The sequence below is a fragment of the Artibeus jamaicensis genome, unplaced genomic scaffold, assembly GCF_021234435.1.
Source record: "Artibeus jamaicensis isolate MK-2021 breed Jamaican fruit bat unplaced genomic scaffold, CSHL_Jam_final scaffold_916, whole genome shotgun sequence".
Classification (NCBI taxonomy): Eukaryota; Metazoa; Chordata; class Mammalia; order Chiroptera; family Phyllostomidae; genus Artibeus; species Artibeus jamaicensis.
In genome coordinates, this window is record NW_026522059.1 from 20,720,152 (window position 1) to 20,743,637 (window position 23,486).

The window sequence follows — 23,486 nt, forward strand, 5'->3', positions numbered from 1 at the left end:
TCTCTCTCCTGGGCTTCTCTGGCCACACAGCCCGGTAAGGGTGACATTGTAGACTGTGATACTGAGAAGCAATCCCTCAGCTGCTCATGCAACAGGAGATAGAAAATCAATGAGACTATTTTAAAATGTAAAATGTGAATGATGAATGGGGAGGGAGGTGATCTCTAAGAAGTAAAGCTCTCAGGGCTGCCAAATGTTTAGTGGGCATTTAGTTGTTTTGCTTCCAATGGTCTTGGACAAAGTTCCATGGGGCTGAGCATTTCTGGGGAACAGCCAACTCCTTCTTTACCTGACTTTCTCCCAGGGGAGATTATCTGTACCATCCATACTTGTGCCCAGCTGGCAATAAAGAGCTAATTTTCTAGCTGTCCTGAAAGAACTCATGGAGAAGACCAAAATGGTGATGATTTATTTCTTTCCTTCAGAAAACCATAAATTCAGCATTTTCACTGACTTTAGCTTTCCAATGTGCTAAACACGGGACTCAAAATCAGAAGGCTTGGTTTGAAATCTCAGCTTTACTGCTCAACACCACCCAAAGCTTTCTAGGATTTGTGTCTACAGTTAATTTACGAAAACATATGTTTGAGGATTAATTGCAAGGAGGATGTGAAAACACTTCGTTAACATATATTATAACTTTCTAATATAAAGGACCATTGTATTTCTTAGCTGGTCTTAAAATCTGCATCCCTGGTAAGGGGTTCTAGCTTTATTAGTCTGTGTTCATCCAATGGATTGAGTGAAGCTTCTTTGCACTTATCTGCTTTCTACGTGTTTGAGTAGAAACCCATTGGACCCAATGAAGTGTATGACACAAACCATGACAGTCTGGTCCTGTGTTATGAGGCCCAAGCTTTCACCAGGGATTATTAAGTTTTCAGGGTCTTGTTTTGATACTATTGTTCAGGACTCTTTGTAGTAGTAGTATCATGATAAAGGGAACAGACTTTGGAGCTGGACGTAGCTGGATTCTAATTCCAGTTCTGCCTTTTACTAGCTGTCTGCCATTAAAGAAGATATCTCACAATTTTAAGCCTCAGTATATTCATCCGTAAAGTAAGAGTAAGTATAAGGAATAAATGAGATGATTTTTGCAAGGCACCAGCATAGATTTCATCTGTACTAATTGTCACATTCTAAAAGAATTGTTGCTTCATTTGTTTACCTGTTTATTGTCTTTCTTTCTTCCCTAGAATAGTGGCTTTCTGGAGATCCCTGCCATACCCTACCTGTAAAAAGCAACATGTGGGTATGGTACCTGGTAGGTGCAATAGAGATTCAGAGAAAGAAAGAAGGAAGGAATGATTAATTTACCATGCTGTTGTTTGATACTTTCAACCCTAATACAAATATCATTTTTATTTTGGGTCTTATCTCTTTTCTGATATGTAAGATCTTGATAGCACAAATAGTATATATTGCCTATTTTTTTCTCTAGCCACTAAAAACCAGATTAAGCATTAAAAATTCTTGAAGTTAAAAATTAAAATCAATGTGTACAGATTCAGTCTCAGAAAGAGGCATGATAGGTCAGACTAGAATTCTGGTGAAGAAAATTTTCTGGGGAACTTTGTCCTCCTACCGTTCCATTATTTAACCTGTTACTATAGAAATAAAGAACTGTTGGATTTATTGTTATGAAGAACCCAGGAAATGTGAGGAGCTAAGGAGATGCTTGTGCCTTGTATACAGAATCAAAATAATACTTCACTGTGAAAATGGCTACTTTTTTATATCTCTGACAACCCCATTTAAAATTGCGCCCCTTCAATGTCAACATTTCATATCCTTCTCATCTGCTTAATTTTCTCAGCAACATGACATGTCCCAATTTGATGAAAATATGCATATTTACTCATATACAATGTGTTTTTATTCCCTGATTCCACCCCCCACTCCCCAAGAATGTCAGCTCGACGGGACAGGGATATTTATATTATTTGTTCATTACTGTGTTCCCAGGGTCTAAAACAGTGCTCAGAACCTTTAAGCAACTATTCAACACATTCTGTGGAATGAATGGATCCATTACATTGTCATATGTAAAAAGAAGCTCCTTTTTTCTTAGGCAGATATAGTTCACTATGTAGCTCATCTCTGAGATACTACTAGTACATAGTCAAGTGTGTGACAAGGTGGAGTGCAATGTTGCTATCAGAGGCTTTGGATTAGATGCGAGGATTAGATTCTGTTCTTTCATTTTTGATTGGGTGACCTTGAACTTATGTGGTGAGATCTCAGACTCCTCACCTTTAAAATGGAGTTGAAGAATTACACCTACATTATCAGTGCAAAGAAGATGATGTGTGAAAATCCCCGAGCACCATGCCTGGTGCATAGCAAGAGCTCCAAATGTTACCTATCAGAAAGGTGGATAAACTGATGCAAGTGGGACAACTATCCAGGCTCCCTTCCAGGTGAGAGGAAGCCCAGACAAGCAGCCTGGTGCATGCTATTAACAGAAAAATCTAAGCTGGAATATTTAAACAGTGACTCATGAAATGATATGGGAGGCTTTGAAGAGCATTGTAAGAATCTCTTGGAGTTTCCCTGTCCCCTTTAGCAGTTGTGACGAAATGTACTTCTGCCACTGAAGGTAACCTGTCCTGCTCCCCAGGGTCCTGGGGTGAAGTAAGTGTTGATAAATTTATAATTCATTACTAAGATGTAATATGTTCAAAATGTTATGATGACTATAAAATGGCATATGTCTGAAATATTGGCTAGTTAGTATAGAAAGAAATCACTACTCATTACAGAGGCTCTGGTGCGAAGCATTTCCCATAGCAATGCTGTAGCAGTGCGCCAAGACGTTTTAGTCCTGAATGCAGACATTTCTATGTCTCTTTGGGGGAAAATGACTTTGTGAATTTTACTTTTGCTAATTGTCATTCTCCAAATTGTTTTTATGCTAAATTATTGGTGTTTTTGAAGGAACACTTTATTTTCTAAATAATGTGACTCTCTTTTGAATGTTGGGATTCTATTGGGTTGGATTAGCTGAAGCAGGAAGGTGACCTTACCAAATAAATAGAAATCTAATTTTAATAGTTTTACTCTCAATTTACTCTATAATTCTTTAAAAGATAGCAGCATTTGTCTGAAAGTAGGCTTGCATTTAGGTATCAGTTTGTAAAAATTAATGTACCTTCCTTCAATGCTACCAAGAGCTTCTTAATGACTATTAAAGATTATTTGAGAAGATAATTCAGGCTGTCACAGCCCAGAAATTTATGTAATAGGGTGTAATAGGAACACGAGTTTTCTTTCACTGCCGCAGTCTTTATGGTTTAAAAAAAAACAAGACTGGCTTTTCTACTTTCGGTATATGCACAAATAATTGTCTGTTTTCAAACACATTTAAAATGGGGACAATAAGCCTGGTGTGATTTAATAACCTCTTTTGCCTAATCATTCTGAGGAAAGGGGTGGAGTTAGGGAGAAGCCAGAAACAGAAGCTGTTGTGGGTTATCTTAAAAGCCACGGTCAGTAGCAGCAGTGTTCTGCCTTTCTGAATGTGGGGGTCTGCGCTGGACTTCGAGTGCTGGGGCACAGACTCCTTGAGTTGGGAGAGCTCTCCTGAGTGGTGAACAAACACCCTTCACGATGCTGAAGAGCAGAGCATCGATAGAGGCAGTGCTGTCCTGAGGAGCCTCTCTGGCGTTTACCTTTAGTGTCTCGAGGGTCTTGAGAGTCACAAAACCCAACAAGAGTCAAGCACTCTTGATCGTGTCGTTCCTTATTTATTATTCGCACCTTCTGATATCACCTTTCTTTGAGCGAAAGTCAGTAACAAAGTCAAGAACCGTGTGCAAAATGGAGTGGGCTGCTGTTGTCACAAGGCTAATTGCTTTCGAGTATGTTTCCAGAATCTTTCAAAGATAAATTGAAAAGAGCCAAGCTGTTTGAGGGAAGACAAAACAGGCTGTGAACACCAGCTATGCCAGCTGGAGATGCTGATAAAGGAGAGACCTGGCTCGGGATGGGGAGGGCAGAGTCATCATCCACAAGCTGTTTCTGCTCACAGTGTTTTTGAGTAAGGGGTTTATTGAGGCACATGGCTTCTACCCATTTGGAGGCAGGGCTTCAGATGGAAGGTTTTTGTGAATGTAGAAAGCCCTGCCCGGTGGTCATGCGTCAACTCCAATGCAGTCCAGCCCTTATCACGAGATCCTTGCCTCAGTGGAGGGGGTGAAGTGCTAAATGTGAAACTGTACCAGTAGGTTGTGGGCATGTCCCTTGCCACAACAGTAAGGGAACAAACTGAAGACAATGAACTGGCTGGTCTAAGTAAGACACCAGGCATAAAGACCTTTAGGATCAGTGCCTCTGATTATCCAAACAAAAAAATGGATTTTTCCTAATTTTCTCGAGATATTAACTGGGAATGGGTCCCAGGACAGGCTCACTGCAAAGTGCTTAGATGTCACTAAGGAATTCAGAGCACCTGTTATCTGCTACTGCACCAGGTCAGGTTTTCTGAACATGGATGGGACTTACTCCTGTTATCATTCTGCCTGCCATCTACCTCTCTCATTTCTCACCACGAGTGGCCATGTCTCTCTTGATGTCCCTCCCTCTGCCATTGCCTCTTCATTCTCTGAGAAAGCAGAGACCAGCTTGTGAGAAATCACCACATCTGCCCTATCACCTAAAATTGATCTGCAACCATAATAATCCTTATCTCTTTTCCTGGCCTCTTACTCGTTCCTTCTTTAACTCACTTGGTTAGCCATTTGTTTGTTTGGCATTAATTGGATACTTCTAGGTGCCAGACACTATGTTGGGTGCTGCAGATGGGTCAGTAAATTAGACACAATCCCTGCTGACAGGAAAGAAAGATGTCCTTTTCTCTCCAAGGTAATTCTCTTTGCCTACAGTCTTTACGGCATTCCTTCCAACCTCCTCAGGCACGGAGCTCTATTGAAATTAAATCTTGCTTGTATATCTACGAATAATTCCTTCTACTTGACTAGCTCTTTTCAATCAGGATTGAAACAGGCTCTGGTTTCTTCTGTCTTAGGAAGTAAATAAAACAAATTAAAATACCCTGACATTTATTTCTCCATCATTACTGCGCTCACAAGGTCCCTCTCTCTGCCATAGTCAAGTTTGTTAAAACAACTGGCTACTCTTACTGTCTGTACAGTTCTCGGGTTCCCCTAACCCTGCCCCACCAATTCATTTGCCAACTCCATGAAATCTAATTTATTCCTGTTACTACTTTATGGAAACTGCACTCACCAACATTACCAATGCATTTTGGGTGCTCCCCCAGTTCTTGTCTTTACTCTTTCTATTATCTCCTTCTTCGGTTTTTGTGCAAACTCTACTTTATCCTGGTTTTCCTCCTACTTCTCAGGTGATTCCTTCCATTTATTTCACAGGCTCTTCATCCTGTCTTGCTGGAATTTGACCTACTCCAAGATTTCTTTTTTATTCCACAAAATTTCCCCCAGTAATCATATCCATTTCAGAGTCTTCAACAAACCATCTATGCACATCTCCAGGCCAGATGATTCTTCTGAGCTCTGATTCTATATTTCTAACTGTACCCTTGTAGTCAGTCTATAGATGCTTCAAACAGCATGGGCAAAACAGAATGAAATATGCTCGCTGCTCTGAAACATGTTCTTCCATTAATTGTCTTCATTTAGGTAAGTTATCCTACACAATGAATAGTAACAGTAGTTACCATTTATTATTTTCATGTACCAGGCACACTGCACAGTCCTTTATGTGGATTTTTGCACCAAATCTTAATAATACGTGACTACCATTAGAGATAGCCGTTATTACTAACATCCTTTTAACAGATGTGCAAACTGAGTCAAAGTAATGCTCACAGCACTTAGTCAGTGGCCGACCCTGACTCTGACCCCAGGCAGTGTAAATACAGGTTCTGAACTGTGTCTGCATTCTTTCTCACTGGTTTAAGTGAGTACCTTTGACTCCTTTTCTATCCCCTTTCCTCATATCTACTCACATGAAGTCTACTGATTCTATTCCCAATGTATCTATTTCTTTTTATTCTTACTGCCATTTCCCTTATCATATTAGGCCTTCACAGAATCATTATCTTGCCCATCTGGTTGTAGCACTCTCTTAATTAATGACCTTGACTCTGATCTAATCCTTGCCTACACTGAAGACAGTGATCTTCCTCAAGCATTCATCTGATTATAATATGCTTTGCCTTGTCATCTTCCAGTGACTTCTTATAGCTTTTAGAATGTTGTCCAAATCCCTTAGTATCTTATATAAAAGGCTCTGTTTCCTGATCCCTGCTTGCCTCATTATTCTCATCTTTTGTTGCCCAGCACCTATGAGCTACTTGAAGTTCTCTGTGTTCTTTTGGGGCCCCTGGCCTTTACCTCTATAGTGCCCCCTGCATAACTATCTTCCTTCCCATCTTCACCTATGAAACTACTATGAATTTGCTAGGCCCAGCTTAGCAAATGTGTCCTTTTCCAGAAAGCCTTTTTTAATCTCACCTGTTCACAAGCACCCAGGTCAGGTAACACTAATCCATCCCTGTTTCTACAGTAACACTTATTCTTCTGCAGCTTTAATTATCAGTTTTCTTTTTTTGTATTAGACTGTGAACTCTTTGTGAATAGGTCTCTGTTTTGTATCCTAGTGCCTAGTGCAGGGCCTCATCTATTGTAGATTTTTATTAAAATCATAAACAAATTGGTACAAATTTGTCCTTGCTTCCACCATTGCCCATTTCAATAACAACAAGACCATCTTTAGTTGTAGGCTAGCAGGGCCTCTGTACCCTGCAATTCATTTACACAAAAGTTTTTGACTTGATTGATGTTAACATATTCACAGAGTAGTCTAATTGATTCATAAAGACATGCCTGGAGGTCCATCCTAGCATTTGGTAATTTCTGTTAAATATTTCTCCTGTAAATGTACTCTGAATGCTCTCTTTCCTGGTAGAGTAGAAAATATCTCAGTGCACACTTTTCTCCTACTCTCCCCTAACCCGAGTTTTCTATATGCAACATCTTTCAAATGTGGGCCGAGTAGAGGCAGTCACAGAGCCAAACCTCTGTGAGAGGAAACACGGCAGGGTGTCAGTGTGCATGTTAGTGGAGGCTTCAGTCACTAGGCTTTCCAAACGATCTTTAAAATGTCATGGGGTGCTCTGCATTTACCCAGTTTCTGCCCTTTCTGGCTTCTGCAATGGGGCCATGCCTCTCTGAGTCACTTCGTTATTTTCTAAGCTACGAACAGCCGCCTGCAGAAAATAGGCTGAGTTCTCCCATAATCATAAATCCCCATAAAACTCAAACAACAGAGGCACAGAATGGAGAAGCATAGGATGTCTCACTTACTTGCAGCAACTATATAATTATGTTCAGGCAATCTCTCCAAGAGACATAGCCAAAAGTCACCACTGTTGTTTATGAAAGGTGGCAGCCTTTTCCTTTCCAAAATGATGTTATCTATTTTTATTTCAACTAACTCTGATTGTCAGGTGTTTTTACATTATTCATCCTATTTCATATGCACATGTATTTAGCCCTATTTAATTTTCTGAGCTAATTTAATTTTTAGTTGATTCCAGTTCCTCCCATGTGCCTCTCATGAATCTCTGAAGAGTTGTGTTTTAGTAGCAAAGCCATGAATTCTCAGCTGTAGAGAATCCATTTATTCTTTTTTTCCACTGTGAAAAGAACTATTTTAATGACTTGCATGTAAACATTTTTACCATTCGCACATTCTATATTTGTCGATTAACTCACTGTTTAAAATTTAACACAAAATGTATTTGTTGAATGATGCATGGGTACATTTATCAAGGAATATATTCAATCCACTTGTTCTTTTAACTGAACCTTGCTTCTCTCCTTGGATTCTTCTTGCTTTGCTTTCCTCCCAACTTGGAGCATTCGATAAAACTCTGTCTTCGGCCCTCTAGCCATGTTCCGAGAGGCAAAAATAGGTCTTTTTATTTCTAGTTAAGGCTTAATTTCTCTTCTAGTCTCCTTAAATGTATAACTTCCCACAGAACTCAGTTTTTGTCAGTCTTTCCTCCTTCTTTTAAAATTCAGTCTGAGTCATACCCTTTTGCTAATATTCTATTGATTTCCAAATCCATATATCTGTTCTTGACCACTCACTTACAATCTAAAATTTCTACATCCTCATCTTAACCTGAAGATTAAAAACATTTTTAAATATCCTCACCAGGGAATATTTTTTATTGCTTTTGTGGAGAGAGGAAGGAAGAGAGGAAAACATCAAAGTGAGAGAGAGAAGCACTGGTCGGTTGCCTCCTGTACATGCCTGGATGGGGGACTCTACATGCCTAGACTGGAGACTGAACCCACAACATAGGCAAATGCCTTGACTGGGAATCAAATAAGCAACCGATCAGTTATGGGATGAAGCTTCAGTCAACTGAGCCACACCAGCCAGGGCTTAACCTGAAAATCTTAACATCTCTCCCCCCACATTTCTTTTATCAATTCCATTTCCAGTCTCCTGACACACTCTTTTGAGTCATATTTGATTCTGTCATCTAACTTACTCTTTATATCCAGTCTTTACTAGTTTTGTCACTTATCCGTATGTCTCTGGACACCACGACTCTGTGGACATAAATATGAATGGGATGATGTTTTAGCCACTGTGGTTGCACAATGTGGTGGGAGAGATATTTGGACAAATTACTATAGCAACACAGTGTGTTGTACAGACGCAAGAACAAAATGCCACAAAGAGGAGGGAGAAACACCAACTGCTGCCAGTGGAAGTCAGGAGGGCCTGCTCTGAGGGGCCATCTAGAGAGGGTGCATTCAAGGAGGTCAGCTGAGGCCTACAGAGAGTATGGAGTGTGCCTACTGACTTAGTGGCATGGTAGAGTGTGGCCAGTTTAGGAAACTGCATGTTGAAAGGCATGTTGAGGACAGGGAAAAGATAGGTACAGGAAAGTAAGCAGAGAGCTAAACATACATGCCCCAGTGTGCATGATAATGACATTGGGTTTAAATCTATAAGAAATAGAGAGTTCCAGCCAAAAATGGAGGCATAGGTAGATACCCTGTGCCTCCTCACACAACCAAAAGAAGGACAACAACAAATTTAAAAACAAGAGACAACCAGAACTGACAGAAAATTGAACCATATGGAAGTCCCAACAACCAAGGAGTTAAAAAAGAAACATTCACTCAGACTGGTAGGAGAGGCAGAGACAGGCTGGTGAGTGGGGAGGACTCACAGCAGGGCCGCAGCGGGAGGCACGGGGTGGGGAGGTGGCTGGCAGAGTGGGCGGTCCCACATTCATGTGCAGATGAACCGCAAGAAACAACTGGGGATCTAGATAAATCTCACAACCCAGGGTTCCAGCAGGAAGAAATAAAGCCCCAAAACCTCTGACTGAAAAAACCTGTGGGGATTGAAGCAGTGGCAGGAGAAACTCCCAGCCTCACAGGACAGTTCATTGGAGAGATCCACAGGGTCCTAGATTTAGAAGAGAGCAATTCAGAGATGGAGACTAGTTAGGAAGCCTTTGCAAGAATTTGGCAAGGCAGAGACCAGACTCCACAACTGCAGAACTGAGAGGAAATTTTGAGACTGGATTGGGGAAATGGCAATTGAAAGAAGAGGTTGGATGTGGGAGGACTTCAGAGAAAAAAAATCCAGGTATAATGACTGGAGGAGAGTAAGAAATTTTGAAATAGGCATTTAAGTTGTGAAAAGAGGGAACACATTATGATCCTGTAGATAAATAGACAGACATCACTGAAGGCCCAGTGGAATAGAAACTCTAAGGCTAAAGGACATGCTGCATTTTGAGTGTGAGTTTCCCTGGTGTTGCTCAATAGCAGGATGAGGGGACAGGTGGTGTGGATCCTATGCTTGGTTTTCTGGCCTGAATGATGCAGCCTTAGCCTGCGTGCCCTCCAGATTTGCTTCCCATGTCTGCCTAACATGAACCCCTGGCCCACATCTGGCCAATCTCATCACTATTCCTCAGACAGCACATGCTCTTTTAAATCCTGGGACTTTTTTTCTCCTGTTGATGACACTGAAACATCCTTCCTTTCTCTCTATTTTGTCTAGAACAAACTTTATTTTCTCATTTTTTTTAACCCTTCTCAAACCTCTAGACTCTTTTCATTCTACCAGCTTCAAGAAACGTATTCCAACCTCCAGCAATCTCACCTCTATTTGATTTTTCTCTTGCCCTACAATTGATATGAATAGATGCTCAGGAGCAGGGGTGCTAGGTTCAAATCCTGGCTTTGCCACAACTAGCAGTGTATTCCAGACAAGGTCACTTAGCATCCCTATGCCTCCAAATATTCTCCTATAATTAGTGCTTACTTTCCACGTTCATTGTCAAGATTTACTGAGTTTAATGTAAAACACTTGAAGAATACAGAATGCATAATAAAAAGTCAAAAATACCCAGCTTTTGTTATGTATGTAATTGTACTTATTGTATTTCAACCTGGGCACATAGTAGATGCTCAAGAAGTATTTACTAATTTGACCTTATGAATATGTTATTAGATGAGCCCAGAAAAATCTACTTCTATTATAACCTCTAAACTTTGTCTTCTTCAGGAAAGAATTACCAGTCTGTATTTTTGCTATTTCATAAATAAGGAGGGAGCAAATACTATTTGAAATATAATATGTAATTTGGATATAGTAAATAAGGAGTATTGAGTACTTATGTATTAGGCAGGCATCTCCTCACAGTAACCCTATAAATGGTTATAATTACTTTACATATGAACAAACTAAAGTACCAAGAAGCAAAATAACTTATCCAAAGTTAAAGAGATGAGAAGTAGAAGAACTGGGACTTGAACTTAGGTTTTTATTACTGTAGAGCTCATACCCATCTGCCTTCTAGTATACATCTAACATGCAGGAACTCTTGATCTAGCTGCAGCCTGAACTTGGATCTGGAGCTTTGCCCATAGGTATGGAAATGCCAAGGGTAGAGAGGCATTTACAAGTGGGAAACAATGACATGAGCCAGGTTGAAAATATAAATGAGCTTGGTATTTAGGAACATCTGGTGAGATGTGCCTGAACCTGTGGTGAAGTAATAAATACAGGTAAGACCTCTCTTCCTCTTGTTTTCTGTGCCACGCTTAATAACACCACTGCCTGCCTGTCTAGTCATCCCACCTGAAAATCTGGGACCTTCCTTAGGAACTTCTCTCATTCATCTGCTAAATTTATAGTTAAATGCCACTGATTTGACTGATATACATCGTTTCTAGTCTTCTGTACTGTTACCTCCTAATTCAAGTCTTCTTTGCTTGTGGCTTGGATTGCAAAAGCCTTATTTCTCTTTGCCTGGTTCCGGGTTGACAATTTTATGAGAAAAGTTCCCAGAAGTCAAGTCTTGTTGGCCACTGTCCTTGTTAAAGGTCTTCAGTGGTTCGCTAGTGCTTTAGAACTAAGTTCAAATGTCTTTGGATGCCATCCAGGGCCCTCCAGGTCTTGCCCTGGGCTCAGCTTCCCTACATAAATGACTAATTCTGTTGGTTTCAAAGTCTCATTTTTCACGTTGGCCTGGTGAATGCCTATCCATTACACAAAAGCAGAAGTGACTGTGACTTTGTTGGGGGCTTGCTCTCCAGCCTTAAGTATAGTGTTCACCCCTTCTTTTTGCCTCTTCTGTACCCTGTGCAGCCTGAACTTATATTTTCCAACTGTTTTTGAATAATGACCTTTCATATTTTACTGCAGTTCCATAAGATTGTGGCTATCAGTGGTTTTCTAGTGCAATGGCTGATATGAAATTGGTACTCAATAACTGTGTGTTGAATTAAAGAAATAATGGACGAACAAAGCCAGAAAAATGATGAAAAGGTCAGATTTTAATAGGCTTTGAAAGCCAGTCAGAGGAGATCGGGGGTATGTCTTTTTGAAAAGGTGATGTGCGCAAATTGTTTTAGGAAAATCGGTCACATAGGAGCTCTCGGATAAATTTATTCTCATCTTTGTACCTCTGCTCACACTGTTTCCTTCCCACAGTTGCCAACCCTCAGCACCTTTCCCCACTCTGCCCAGTGGAGCTCCCTTGTCATGGAGGGTGTGTGAAAGGCTCATTGCAAAACCAACAGGAATCTATATAAAATGTAAATTATTATTTGAGTCTGCCATTTTCTAAGTCATCCTGACCTGCTGGGAAGAGAGAAATCTTCCTAAAAAGCCTTATTTACTAATAAACTCAACATCATACTAGTAGGCAGCTAGTTTGACTATTTTGGAATTCAATAAGACTGGAAAATTTTAATTGAAATTGGAAAAGGGCAAAGCACAAGTTAACAATTTTGGGAGGAACAAAATAAAGTGTTGGAATTGACTGAGCCCCAAAGCATGCATGTAAGTAATACTTCACATTTGTTTATTATATATAAAATTATATATGACATATATACACACACACACACACACACACACACACAATTATACTGATAAATATTTAACAATTGCCTCACCACAAAAGAAGGTTGGGGCCCTGAGTTGTGATAGATGTTGATTTCTGCAATGTGAGTACTCTAACCATGACCAATTTTAACCACTCAGCTTGCTGTCACTGAAGAGGGAGTTGGGAAGAGATGCTAATAACCTGCACTTGTGAAGCCTATATTCTTTGGCTGTAGCATATCACAACATATATAAACTTCTGGGAGCGTACTGTATGCCAAACTCAGGGCTGAGGGCACTGGGGATGGAAGACCCTGCTCCTAAGGATGTTAGTGGCAGTGGAAAGACTGACAGGCTAACACTTATGATACATAAGAATGACTAAACCAGAAGTATATGTAAAGTACTGTAAAAGCATACATAGAACTCCTAACATACAGAATTACAGTTAGGCATTCAGGTATATAAATTTGCTGGAGAAATTCAGGGAAGTCGTGATGAGGTGCATGGAGGCATCAATTGCTCTTAGATTTGAAAGATTACTGGGGGGTTACCAGATGAAGGGCACTCCAGTGAGAGAATATAGAAAGTTCAAAAAACTACAAACAATCTGGTATTACTGGACCAGAAAGTTAAGTTAGGAGAACCAGAAGAGATGATGCTGAGAACATAGGGAGGAGCCAGGATCTTATTTGCTATGCTGGCGTATTTAAACTCTAGGCCTCAGGGAGCTATGCAAATCATTTTGGTAAGCTATCTCTGTGTTAAATCTGTTAGTGAGCCTTGTGCAGAATGATTGGGCAGAGTGAGTAGAATGGGATCAGAAAGGCTGGTGAGGTGTGTATTGAACTAAGCAGGAGACAAATAGTGAACTAGGATGATGTAGAGGGATGGGGGTGGTCTGAGTTGAGAGAAGCCGCAAGAGCCAGGCCTTGGCTATTGCTGGGATTTGCTGGTGGGCGGGACCAAAAGGCACTTAGAGGGCCTCCTAGCTTTCTGGCTTGGGAACCTAAAACAGGAATGAGAGAAGAAGGTAAAGGTTTATCAGGGGAAATAATGGATTTAGTTTTACACATATTAAATTGGATATACATGCCTGAGGTCCAAAAACCTGATCCTATGGTCCAGGAGATGTCTTGGCTGAAGACGGGAGGTGGTAGCTGTGACAGTGGGGATGGGGGAAAGCAGGCAGCATGGCAAAGGGCAGGGCTGGAAGGGCAGACAGGAGTTTGACGGAGCAGGACTACAACCTGGCCCAGACATCCCTGTCCAGACAATTCATTTTTGTATTGAGCTGTCTTCCTTCCTTTTCTATCTTTCTCCATATTGCTGAATAAGGAGAAAGCAATAAGATGTGTGCCTCTATTGTAGAATATATTGGTCCATTCAGAATTATGTATGTACATGGCCAGCAGTGAGCTCTTTGAAGGTGAAGAACTCGTCTTTATGTAACCCTACGGCCTCAATGCCTCTGACAGTGCCAAGTGTTTTGTGGGCAGTTTAACTTAATGGAGGATGGCACTGAATATAAAATGACCTACTGCAGAATTTGACTTAGTGTCGACCAAGATCTAACTTTATATCATTCACCCTTCCTCTAATTAAAGAAAAAAGTTTGCTATCTATGAGAACATAGATACAGCCATGCCTTCATCTGTTTGGAACTTGGGATATCTGTTTACAGTAGAAAGAATTCACAAGAGGCTACATAAAGAAGTATAAAATAGTTTGTTATTTTAGAGGTTAGCTGATTTTATGGTGGTTTTTTTGTATGTGTGGCCAAATTGAGAATTCTGAAGGAGTTCAAGTTTTCCCTTCTTGCAGGAATTTAGAAAAATTAATTTTTCTTTGCTGAAGAAATTATGGCTCAAAGCTACAAGTATCAAATTGGGAACAAACAATGTGTGTTCATCTAACCATAGCGTACGAAGCAGCTAACTGCAGGGGATTTTCACTTAGTTTATGGGATGTACACAGTGTGAATGGGAAAATATAAGGCTATTTTTTAATACTAAGTATAAGATGGCACACTTAGATATCTGTGTGGTAAGTGACAAAAATTGCACTTTTTTTCCAACATAAAGATCTTTAAACTATTAAGGCTATAGTTGAACCCAGACAAGTGGAACAAATAAAACAATTACAAATAAAAGATGGGTCTGTGAAAACACTGTAAAAACAGTCCCAGTGAGTTCGAGAAAGCTCTAATGTAGGCCTAATGTTGAAGAGTTTTGTGCCATTAATTTGCCTGGTAAGTCAATTAAAGCTACTTACGTAACTTAAGGGACTTTATGCTCCCAAACATCAGCCCTACTGCCTGACGGTCTACCATTATACCTCCTTCCCCTGTCTTAAAGGGTTTCTTCCGGTTTAAGTTTTCCTCTTTAAAAAGCAAATAGCAATTGAGGTGGGGGTTAGAGGGAGGCAGGGGGAGAAGGGGGAAGACACATTAAATCCCTTTGTTCATTTTCCAGGAGCACATCACACTACTGGAAATAGCTTTAGAGAGAGAGGGGGGAGGCTGTCTCGGAGATGCAGGCCACCAAGGACAGGTGCGAGGGGAGGTGGCTGATGGGACAGGTGGGAGGACAGCAGGCATGAATTTTGTCTGATGCATCCCGTTTCATTTGAACAGCAACTCTATGAGTAATTGTCATTCCCTTTTTATTGGTAAAAAACCTGAGATTGAGAGAAACTAGCTTAGTCTTACCCATTTTCGTTTTTCTGTGCTATTTTCCTTGACAACATTAATTTATAATATGTATATATTACAACTGTGTAAAAAGATCCAGTGAAAACATTAGAACAAGAATATAACTAAATGCTAATAAATTGTGATCATAAGAAATGACATGAAGGATGCCTTTTTCTTATTCCTAGTTTTCTGTGTATTTCATAAAACACATGATTACTTCTGTATTGTTGTTGTGGTAACAATGGCAACAATAACAAAAGGCAAGTATTGCTTGAGGAAAGGAACCCTGGTTTTGTTTCTCGGGCTACCGACATTCTTCTAGTAGAGGTGGAAGCCTTTTAACAAATTTATGGAAACAAAGACCCTTTGGTATTTTAAAGGCTTGTTTAGACACATGAAACTCATAATGAAAATTTGGCCATAAAGTCTGGAAGCTTCTCTCTGGACTATGTCAGAGTTGCCCTACCAGTCGCACTGACAGAAAACGGCAAGAGAGTGAATCAGCTGAAAATGCACTGGCAGCGTGAGGAGTAAAGGGTACTGCCCGAGCCCCACATTCTGCAGACAGCGAATATTCAAATGCAGCATGTCTACCCTACGGTAGTCTTTTGGAGCCACGTGTTTTTGTTGCATTCAAAATGCCAAAGATCCAATCAATTCCTTTGAAATAGACAATCAATAAGAGAGATAGTTTTACTACACAATGCCGAACACCTGAATTGACTGAACTGAGAGAATATTTCTGCATTGTGCAGATACAGCTGAAATGGGACAAATTGATTATTTAAAGCATGTCCCCTCACTATCAAAACAACCAGCTGTAAAGTCAAAAATTTAGTCAGTCAAATAATTCTTTTGTCTATGCATTAGTTTGAGTAACTTGTTTCATTGATTTACCAAATATTTATTTAGTTTCTTAAAATATAATTAAATCTCTGAAAAATAGGGACAAAGAGATTCCGGTTAGGGTTTTCTGCATAAACAATATAAATTCAAAGCAAGCAAAAAGATCATGTTTGTCCCTTACATATAAATGCTATTTTATTTCCTTTTTAAATGTAGTTTTTAGTCTATATACATTTGAATTTAATAACTTGGTTAGAAAGACCTTAGATGGAATATTTATTAAAACATGAATTAAACATTCTTGAAAGAAAAAAGTGCAGATAAAATATTAAAATAAAAGCCCTTAGGTTATAGCAGGTGGAGGTGTAAACTTCCAAAGAGATAAGAAAAGAACTATTGGGAGGAGGAAAAAGCCAGCTCGGCAGGGGCCATTGATTTTGGACACACCTTCAGGGAGCTTGCTCCCCTTTGTCAGGGGCACCATTGTGTTGTTGTCCCAGCTCAGAGCCCTGGTGCCACACTGAGTCATCCTCACTGCGTCTTTTGTGTCTAACATGCTCACCTCTCGCCCTTTCTTTCTTTGAAATATCTCCCCAGTTCACACCTTACTTTCCATTTTCCTGATGGAGAGTCTTACAGTTTCATTCCTGAATCGCTACAAGCAATTTCCAGAGGTGTCTTCCTGCCACCACTGCCTGGCCTCCACATTGGCCCCGTCCACAGCTGTCAGGTCATCAGCCCCAAACACCACTTCGCTTGTTGCCACTTCCTGCTCGCCATTCTCATTCCTTGTTGCCTCTGCACTAAGTTCAGGCTCCTTTCTCTGCCCGATACTTGGGATTCTCCAGAACCTTCTCTCTCTCTCTCTCTCTCTCTCTCTCACACACACACACACATACACACTCTATCATCCAATCCTACTCTTCACTATTCACCCAAATACATCATTCGTTTTGGTTAGCCGAGTCACTCATTCCATTACAAATCACTCCCTAAGTGCTCGTTGTCCTGTCTTCAAACCCATACCCTTCCCATCCCATCCATGCCCTTTCCATGTGGAGTGCTGTCCGTCCTGGCTTTTACTTTCCCAATTATCTCCATCTTCCTAGAGGCTTCTCAAATGCTACCTCTTCCACGAGGTCTTCCCTGTTCTCTCTAGCTTCATAAAGTTCTTTCTTTTCCCTGAACTTCTATCCTATAGATGATCAAAACTAAATTAGGTGATGTCCTGATCATGGTACTTACAATACAATGCTGTTGATTTCTTTGCCATCCCATATATCTCAGGGAGGGTGTTATTGGCATTGGTAACAGGGCACTTCATTGTGCGGGACTGTCTTGCATGTTTCAGGATATTTGGCACCCCAGGCCCTTGATGCTAAAAGACAGTGATGTTATTGTGACAACCTGAGGTGCTCTGAATACATTTCCAAAAGCCTTAATTATTAAAAATTTCCTTAGAGAAGTTACTATGTGATGTGCACACCTGTTTAACAAATAATTTTAACAAACAATCTTTGTTTAAGTGGCAAATGTATATTTTTAAGAATAAATCTGTATTTTCTTCATAGTTACCAACATATTACAAATTTAGGAAGGAGGCTAATTAACCCCTCATGTTAATCACCATCCATTTTAGGTGTCTTTTATGAGACAGTTCACAGAACTCTTACAACCCTGGATGTTGCTAACCAGACTCATTTTATGAATGAGGAAACTGAGGCCCCAAGAGTCCTGCTCATCCCAGATTGCACAACGTGGTTAGAGACTTGGCATTTCAGCTCAGGATGGTTTGGAGCCAGACTTTTGGCTCTTTCTTTTGCCACACAGCCCCTATAAAGACAGCCTCTCGTAACCTGAAACAACAGTGTGAACGTGTAACACAATTATCAGTTTAAAGGACATGATTAACGATGTTAGGCACTAATGACTATAATTGAAAGGAAGGATATGAGACAGACAAACAATGTTTCAGAATTTATAACAAAAATATCAGTTGGAGTCTAATGAATAAATTTACTCACTGACCTTCTTTGCTGCAGATATTAACCCACAATTTGTCTCTAATTGAGACGTACATATTCTTTCCTGTCGTATCGGATTTGTTAATGTTTGTCTTGGCAGATGGTCAGCAGTTCTCTCTAAATTTCCCTTAATCAGGCTTTGGGTAATAGATGGCCAAATTAGGTAGCACAGCTAGACCCACCGCGATAGGAATCTAAGAGCTGGCAATAGTTGCTCAGGTCTTCCCTATCAGCCAAACATCCTCACTAATAAATGTTGTATAAATCAAGTACCACAATATATAAAATGCTGTAAACATTTCTTTCAGTTACAGATCATTATTCATTTCATATTGATCTAAAACATACATTTATTAGTAGGTTGTTTCACCAAATATCCTATTATAATTCCTCCTATGTCAGCTAATCCAGAGTTTAGGAAGTGATAGCATAGATGATCTGTATGCACACTGTAAAAGGCACACTCAGTTTCTACCTATGCACATGGGGAGAGTTGTATTCTCTACACATGCACACATACACATACACACAAAACCAACCCATTCGAAAGAGCTGGTAGTGTTGATTTCAAGGTTTCTTTTTCAGCTATGAGAAGAAATATTTACCATGTGCTTATTCTGTTTAGCAAAGAAAGAAAAGGAACTAAAAGTTAAGTTTGCAAACAACTTAGAACAATCGTGTAAATATAAATATGTATATACTGTAAAAGTATTTTGTTCTTAAATAGTCTTTTAAACCATAGCTACTGTAACAAAGTTGTACTTCATTCACTAGTACAACCACTATTCAGCTGTAATCACATGGGGATTCAGGTGACCTGAAAATATAAAGGGATTTTTAGTTATGCTTAGCAGGAAAAACAGGCACTTTTAAAAATTCAATCACTTTTTGTAACAAGTTGAGCTTGGTGTTAGGATTTTTGTTAGAACATTTCCTGAACAAAGTGTGTTTTCAAATTCTACAGGATGAGACACTGTATAGGGAACTGGGGAAGAGGGTGAGGGAATCTTGTCCACTAAGATTTTGAACAGTAAGTTTAGGAACCCCTCTCAGTTATGTGTCTCAGTCGAGAGCAATGAAAGTATGCTGAAAAAATTCATTATTGCTTTGTTTCACCTTTTCTTAAACTATCTTGTCAAACCTTTGCTGTGCAATAAAATCCTTAAAGATATCCAGCTGCTCCCTCCAGAAGCCAGAAAGGAGGTAAATATTTTGGTAACATTTCCCAGAGAGGCACAAACATGTAAAGGTGGATTTCTAGGGCTTCTGCTTATATTTCCTTATATATTAATAACACCTGAACCGGTACCTGCTGATGTTCTATCAACATCTCTCCATCTATTTTTTTAGGTTTTCAGTTGCTCTAGAGATGGATTTAATATGTAAAGCAGAAGCTTATGCTGGGAAATGTTTGCATGATTGCATTTTGGTTGGGGCATCAGCTAAGAAGGGCAAAGTTGATTTCATCTCACAAGGACCTCGGCCCACAGTTCCCCTGTGAACCTGGGCAATCACATGTGCTTACCTGCTTCCTTGAAGATACTGTGCTGTTGAAACACCTGTTAGAGGCCTTTGAATTCAAATTCTTGTTCTGATAAATTGAGTCATTTTTCCATGTCTTAGAGTTTTCTTTAGGGTCTGAAGGAATGGGATTTAAGAAGAGGATCCTGGCTATGAATCCATAGAGGACAGTGGCCAGGATCATCGGCACAACATAGAAGACAGCAAAGTCCATTAGGTAAATTGGTGAGTAGTAATTTCTGGAGATCTTGTAGCCACAGGAGACCACGACTGCATTTTTATAGGTGCTAATATTGAGATCCAGCAGGAAGAACCAGAGCATGCAGTAAATGGAGGTGAAAGCCCAGACGAAGATGATGATCTTTTTGGCTCTGGAAAATGTGCAGAGAAACTGGGCTTTGATGGGGTGACAGATTGCTATGTACCTCTCAATGGTAAAGGCTGTGATGGAACAAGAAGATGCATTAATGCCCAAGTACTGGAGGTATGTGATGCACAGGCAGCCAACATAGCCGTAGACCCAGAAGCCGTAGATACTGTCCGTGATGTTGGGCAGGCCTGCAGCCACCAGGACCATGAGATCAGCAACTGCCAGACTCACCAAGTAGCAGTTTGTGGGGGTCCTCATGTGCTTGGTTCTCATGACCACCAGGACCACCATGATGTTGCCCACAATGCCCAGGCCGCAGATAATGAGCACAAGTAAGATGGTGACCACTTGGTATTCCAGGGCCACCACTGCTCGTGGCTGAAGCTGTGTTTGGTTCAGTTCACTTACTGTCTCGTTTTCCATCTTCAGTGGTGTGAAGTTTTTCTGAAACAACACTTCTCAAAACATCCTCTTCCGAGTGCCCTGCCTTTATTACGGTGCTTCTCTGCCCTGTGAAGAGTGATAGTCCATATTCATTCACAGCCTTACCGTTTCAGATTAAGACTCAACTTTTGCCTGCTAACCCTCATCTCCTCTCCTCTCCCCTCCCCCTTTTCTGCAAGAATAGGGCTGATGCGTACTTCTGAAAACTCCTTTTATTGCAACTCCAGTGCAGGATGAACTGTTTTGACCAGCTTACAGTAAGAGGGACGAGTTTCCTCTTCATGGAAAAAAAGGCTTAAGAAACAAGAAACAGATAAAGCTCCCTGTTTTGAAAGAGTGCTCAGAGGGAAAAGACTAAACAATATATGCTAACTAAAAAATAAACACCAGGAATTCTCTCAGATACTTGGAAAAAGTAAAAACAAGAAAAAGATACAAGAAGGGGGGAGGTGATGGTGGGGAAGCCAAGCTGCTCACTGATCAAGCCCGATAGGAAATCCGCATCCACCTCCTTAGCTCTCAGAGGGTGAGATCCCTTTGCTACAGAAAAGCAAGCCTTTGAGCCTACAAAGCCGGTGGCCCCTGCCCTACCTACCCCATAAAGAACAGTCTCTTCTCTTACCTTTCCTCTTCTGTTGAGCTGCTTGCGTCCCTGGGTGGATGAAGCAGTAAGAAGTCCAAGTTCCCAAAGCTGCAAAAATTCTCGTCTACTTTGTTTGACAGAGACCACTTAGCAGTGCTCCATCTCCAGAACTGCAGCTCCTCTGAACCCTCGCAGCTCCGTTCAAGTGATGACAGACCATTCAGCCGCAGCAGAGGCAGTAGCAGGCGCAGGAGCAGCGAGGCTGTCAAATCATAGATCGTCTCCTAATGAGAACTCTCTCTCTCTCTTTGTATTTCTCTCTCTCTCTCTCTCTCTCTCACACACACACACACACACACACACACATACACACACTACACACACATTGACATACACACAAATGCCACTTGGTTCTCACTGATTCTTAATCTTCTCCTCTTGCAGGATTTACTTTTAACTCTGCTGATGTTACACTCTTCACTCTGGAAGGCTGAAATCACAAGCAAGGGGCCCAGTAGCAGGTGGTCTTTACAGTTGCCTACAGCCTGAGTTCTGCGGGCACTTCAGTTCCTGAGCAGCCCTGCAATGTGTGGACACTCCCTGTTTGGTAGGACCTTTGGGAAAGCACGCACATCCTCCTCAGCCCAGACACAGCCCTTGGATCTTGAAATATCTGTCTGAGCTGAAATCAACTTCTTTCTCGACTGCAGAAACCCTTAAACCGTTTCTCCACACAACCAGTGAAAGTGTCTCTCTCCTCTCATATTATGTGAATGGAGAATGAGTTAAAATTAATCTAAAATCATTTTAGCTTCAATCTTCTGAGGCTTATGAATATTACTGAACTAAAAAAATTGTTTGAGCTGAGAACATCAATTTAAACCTGTACCTTATCGGTTAAGCTTGCTTTTCAATTCTGCTTCTGCATCACTTGATAGAATTTTTCCAATTGCCCTGGGTGTCCCTGCTGTCTTCACATCCCCTCTGGACTCTCAGCCAGAGGTACCACCCAGCAATGTTTTTTGTTCATTTATTTCCAGGTGAAAACTTGTTCAGTGGAAGCCTAGGTCAGTGACTCATGCCTCTCTGGTACCACATGTCTGAAACAAAATTTTATAGACCCATTTTTTAAAATGAAATGTGAACTTGACATCGATTTTTATTTGTCTAAAGTTGTCCATGGGAAAATCTTTTTTTTAATGAAAGCTTAGAAAAGGTGTCTCACCTCTCAGGCACCAACTGAGTACACCAAATGTTAGTGCTTGTCCACTTTTACTTTATTAACTGACTGAGAAAAATAGCCCTTACCTGAAATTCCTATATGGTGACATCATCCTTCCAGAAGATGTCAATGGAAGAATAGATTTCAAATTGACAGGACCTCGAGGGTATCAAAGCCGTGTTCAAAGCTAGGTAACAATGACTTAAAAGTAGGGCAATGGATCATATGGAGTAAATCCCACACTCTGAATAACCAAGGGCTCCTTGAGTGTCTACTGTTCCTTTCAAATCATAGGTAGTTACAAATTAATGACTCATGACCCAGATTCAGCTTCCAAACATGTATTGTTTAGCCTGCAAATGTAAGCTTGAGTGTAATTTAAAATAAGATGATCATTGTCTACTTTTCGAAATTGAGAAATTGTGTACTAAATCTGGATTTTTGTCGGTCCAGAAAACAGGAAAGATGTAGCAGCTCTGGGCCCCTATTTCTGCATAGAAGTGATCATCTGAAGGTGAGTGGTGGTTGTAGGTAGCAGTTTGAGGGGCACTTGATACAGGAAGTGCCTTCCATTTTCCTCATGGAAACTACCTCCTTCTTACCTGCCCCACGTGCCAGCCTCACTCAGTTACCACACACACCTGGTCTCTGGGAGAGACAAGTTTCTGGGAGAGACAATGGAAGGTACCAGCCACCTGCAAATTCTTTTTACACCAAGGAGAACTTCAGCCCACATTCTATTGAGGTAGTTTGTGTCCCCCAGTGGCTTAGCAGACTGGACAACGGATGCATCTGGCACCTTTCTCCCTGGTCTAGAGAACAGAGATTGCTGTGAACACCCCATTTCTTGACTAGACCTCTGCATTGCAGGGTATAAAATTTTAAGATGAAGGCATGACCTCCCTACCCAATCCCAACCCCACTACCTCCAACCCAAAATGCCTCTTGAAGTTGTATTCATAAAGCACATCTTCTGCTGTCATTTTCCCTAGAGTTTTACTCAGTTGCCACGCCTCCCCCAAAAGACCTTACTTCAAGACCTATACTTAGGTAGTAAGGATGGGGGAGAGATCATTTATAATGCCGTGTGCTCTGGCAATTCCATCCCTGCTCCAAATCTTCTCTTATCACATTCTTCAGTATTTCCATGCAAGTTCATCATTTGAGTCTCTATTTTGTGTCTCTCTTTATTCTTTTAGCACATAATTATTAAGCTCCTACTATGTGCTAAAGACATAGTATATAAAATCTTGTTTTTACTCTCAAATAGGTCAACATCTATTGGGAGAAGCAAACTTATAAACAGTTACAGGGAGATATGCATCAAAAGTATGTCAAGAGGGTTTAGGTTGTGAGAGAAGTCA

At 40.6% G+C, this 23,486-nt stretch overlaps 1 protein-coding gene across 1 annotated transcript in view; it reads right to left on the reverse strand.

The window, feature by feature from the left end:
* The window catches only part of TRHR (thyrotropin releasing hormone receptor), a 33,867-nt gene extending 13,571 nt beyond the window's left edge, over positions 1–20,296 (reverse strand). Inside the window, exon 1 of the mRNA XM_037166886.2 lies at positions 19,508–20,296. Coding sequence (XP_037022781.2) covers positions 19,508–20,296 — 789 coding nt within the window. The remainder of the gene's footprint in view (positions 1–19,507) is intronic.
* Between the last annotated feature and the right edge of the window lie 3,190 nt (positions 20,297–23,486).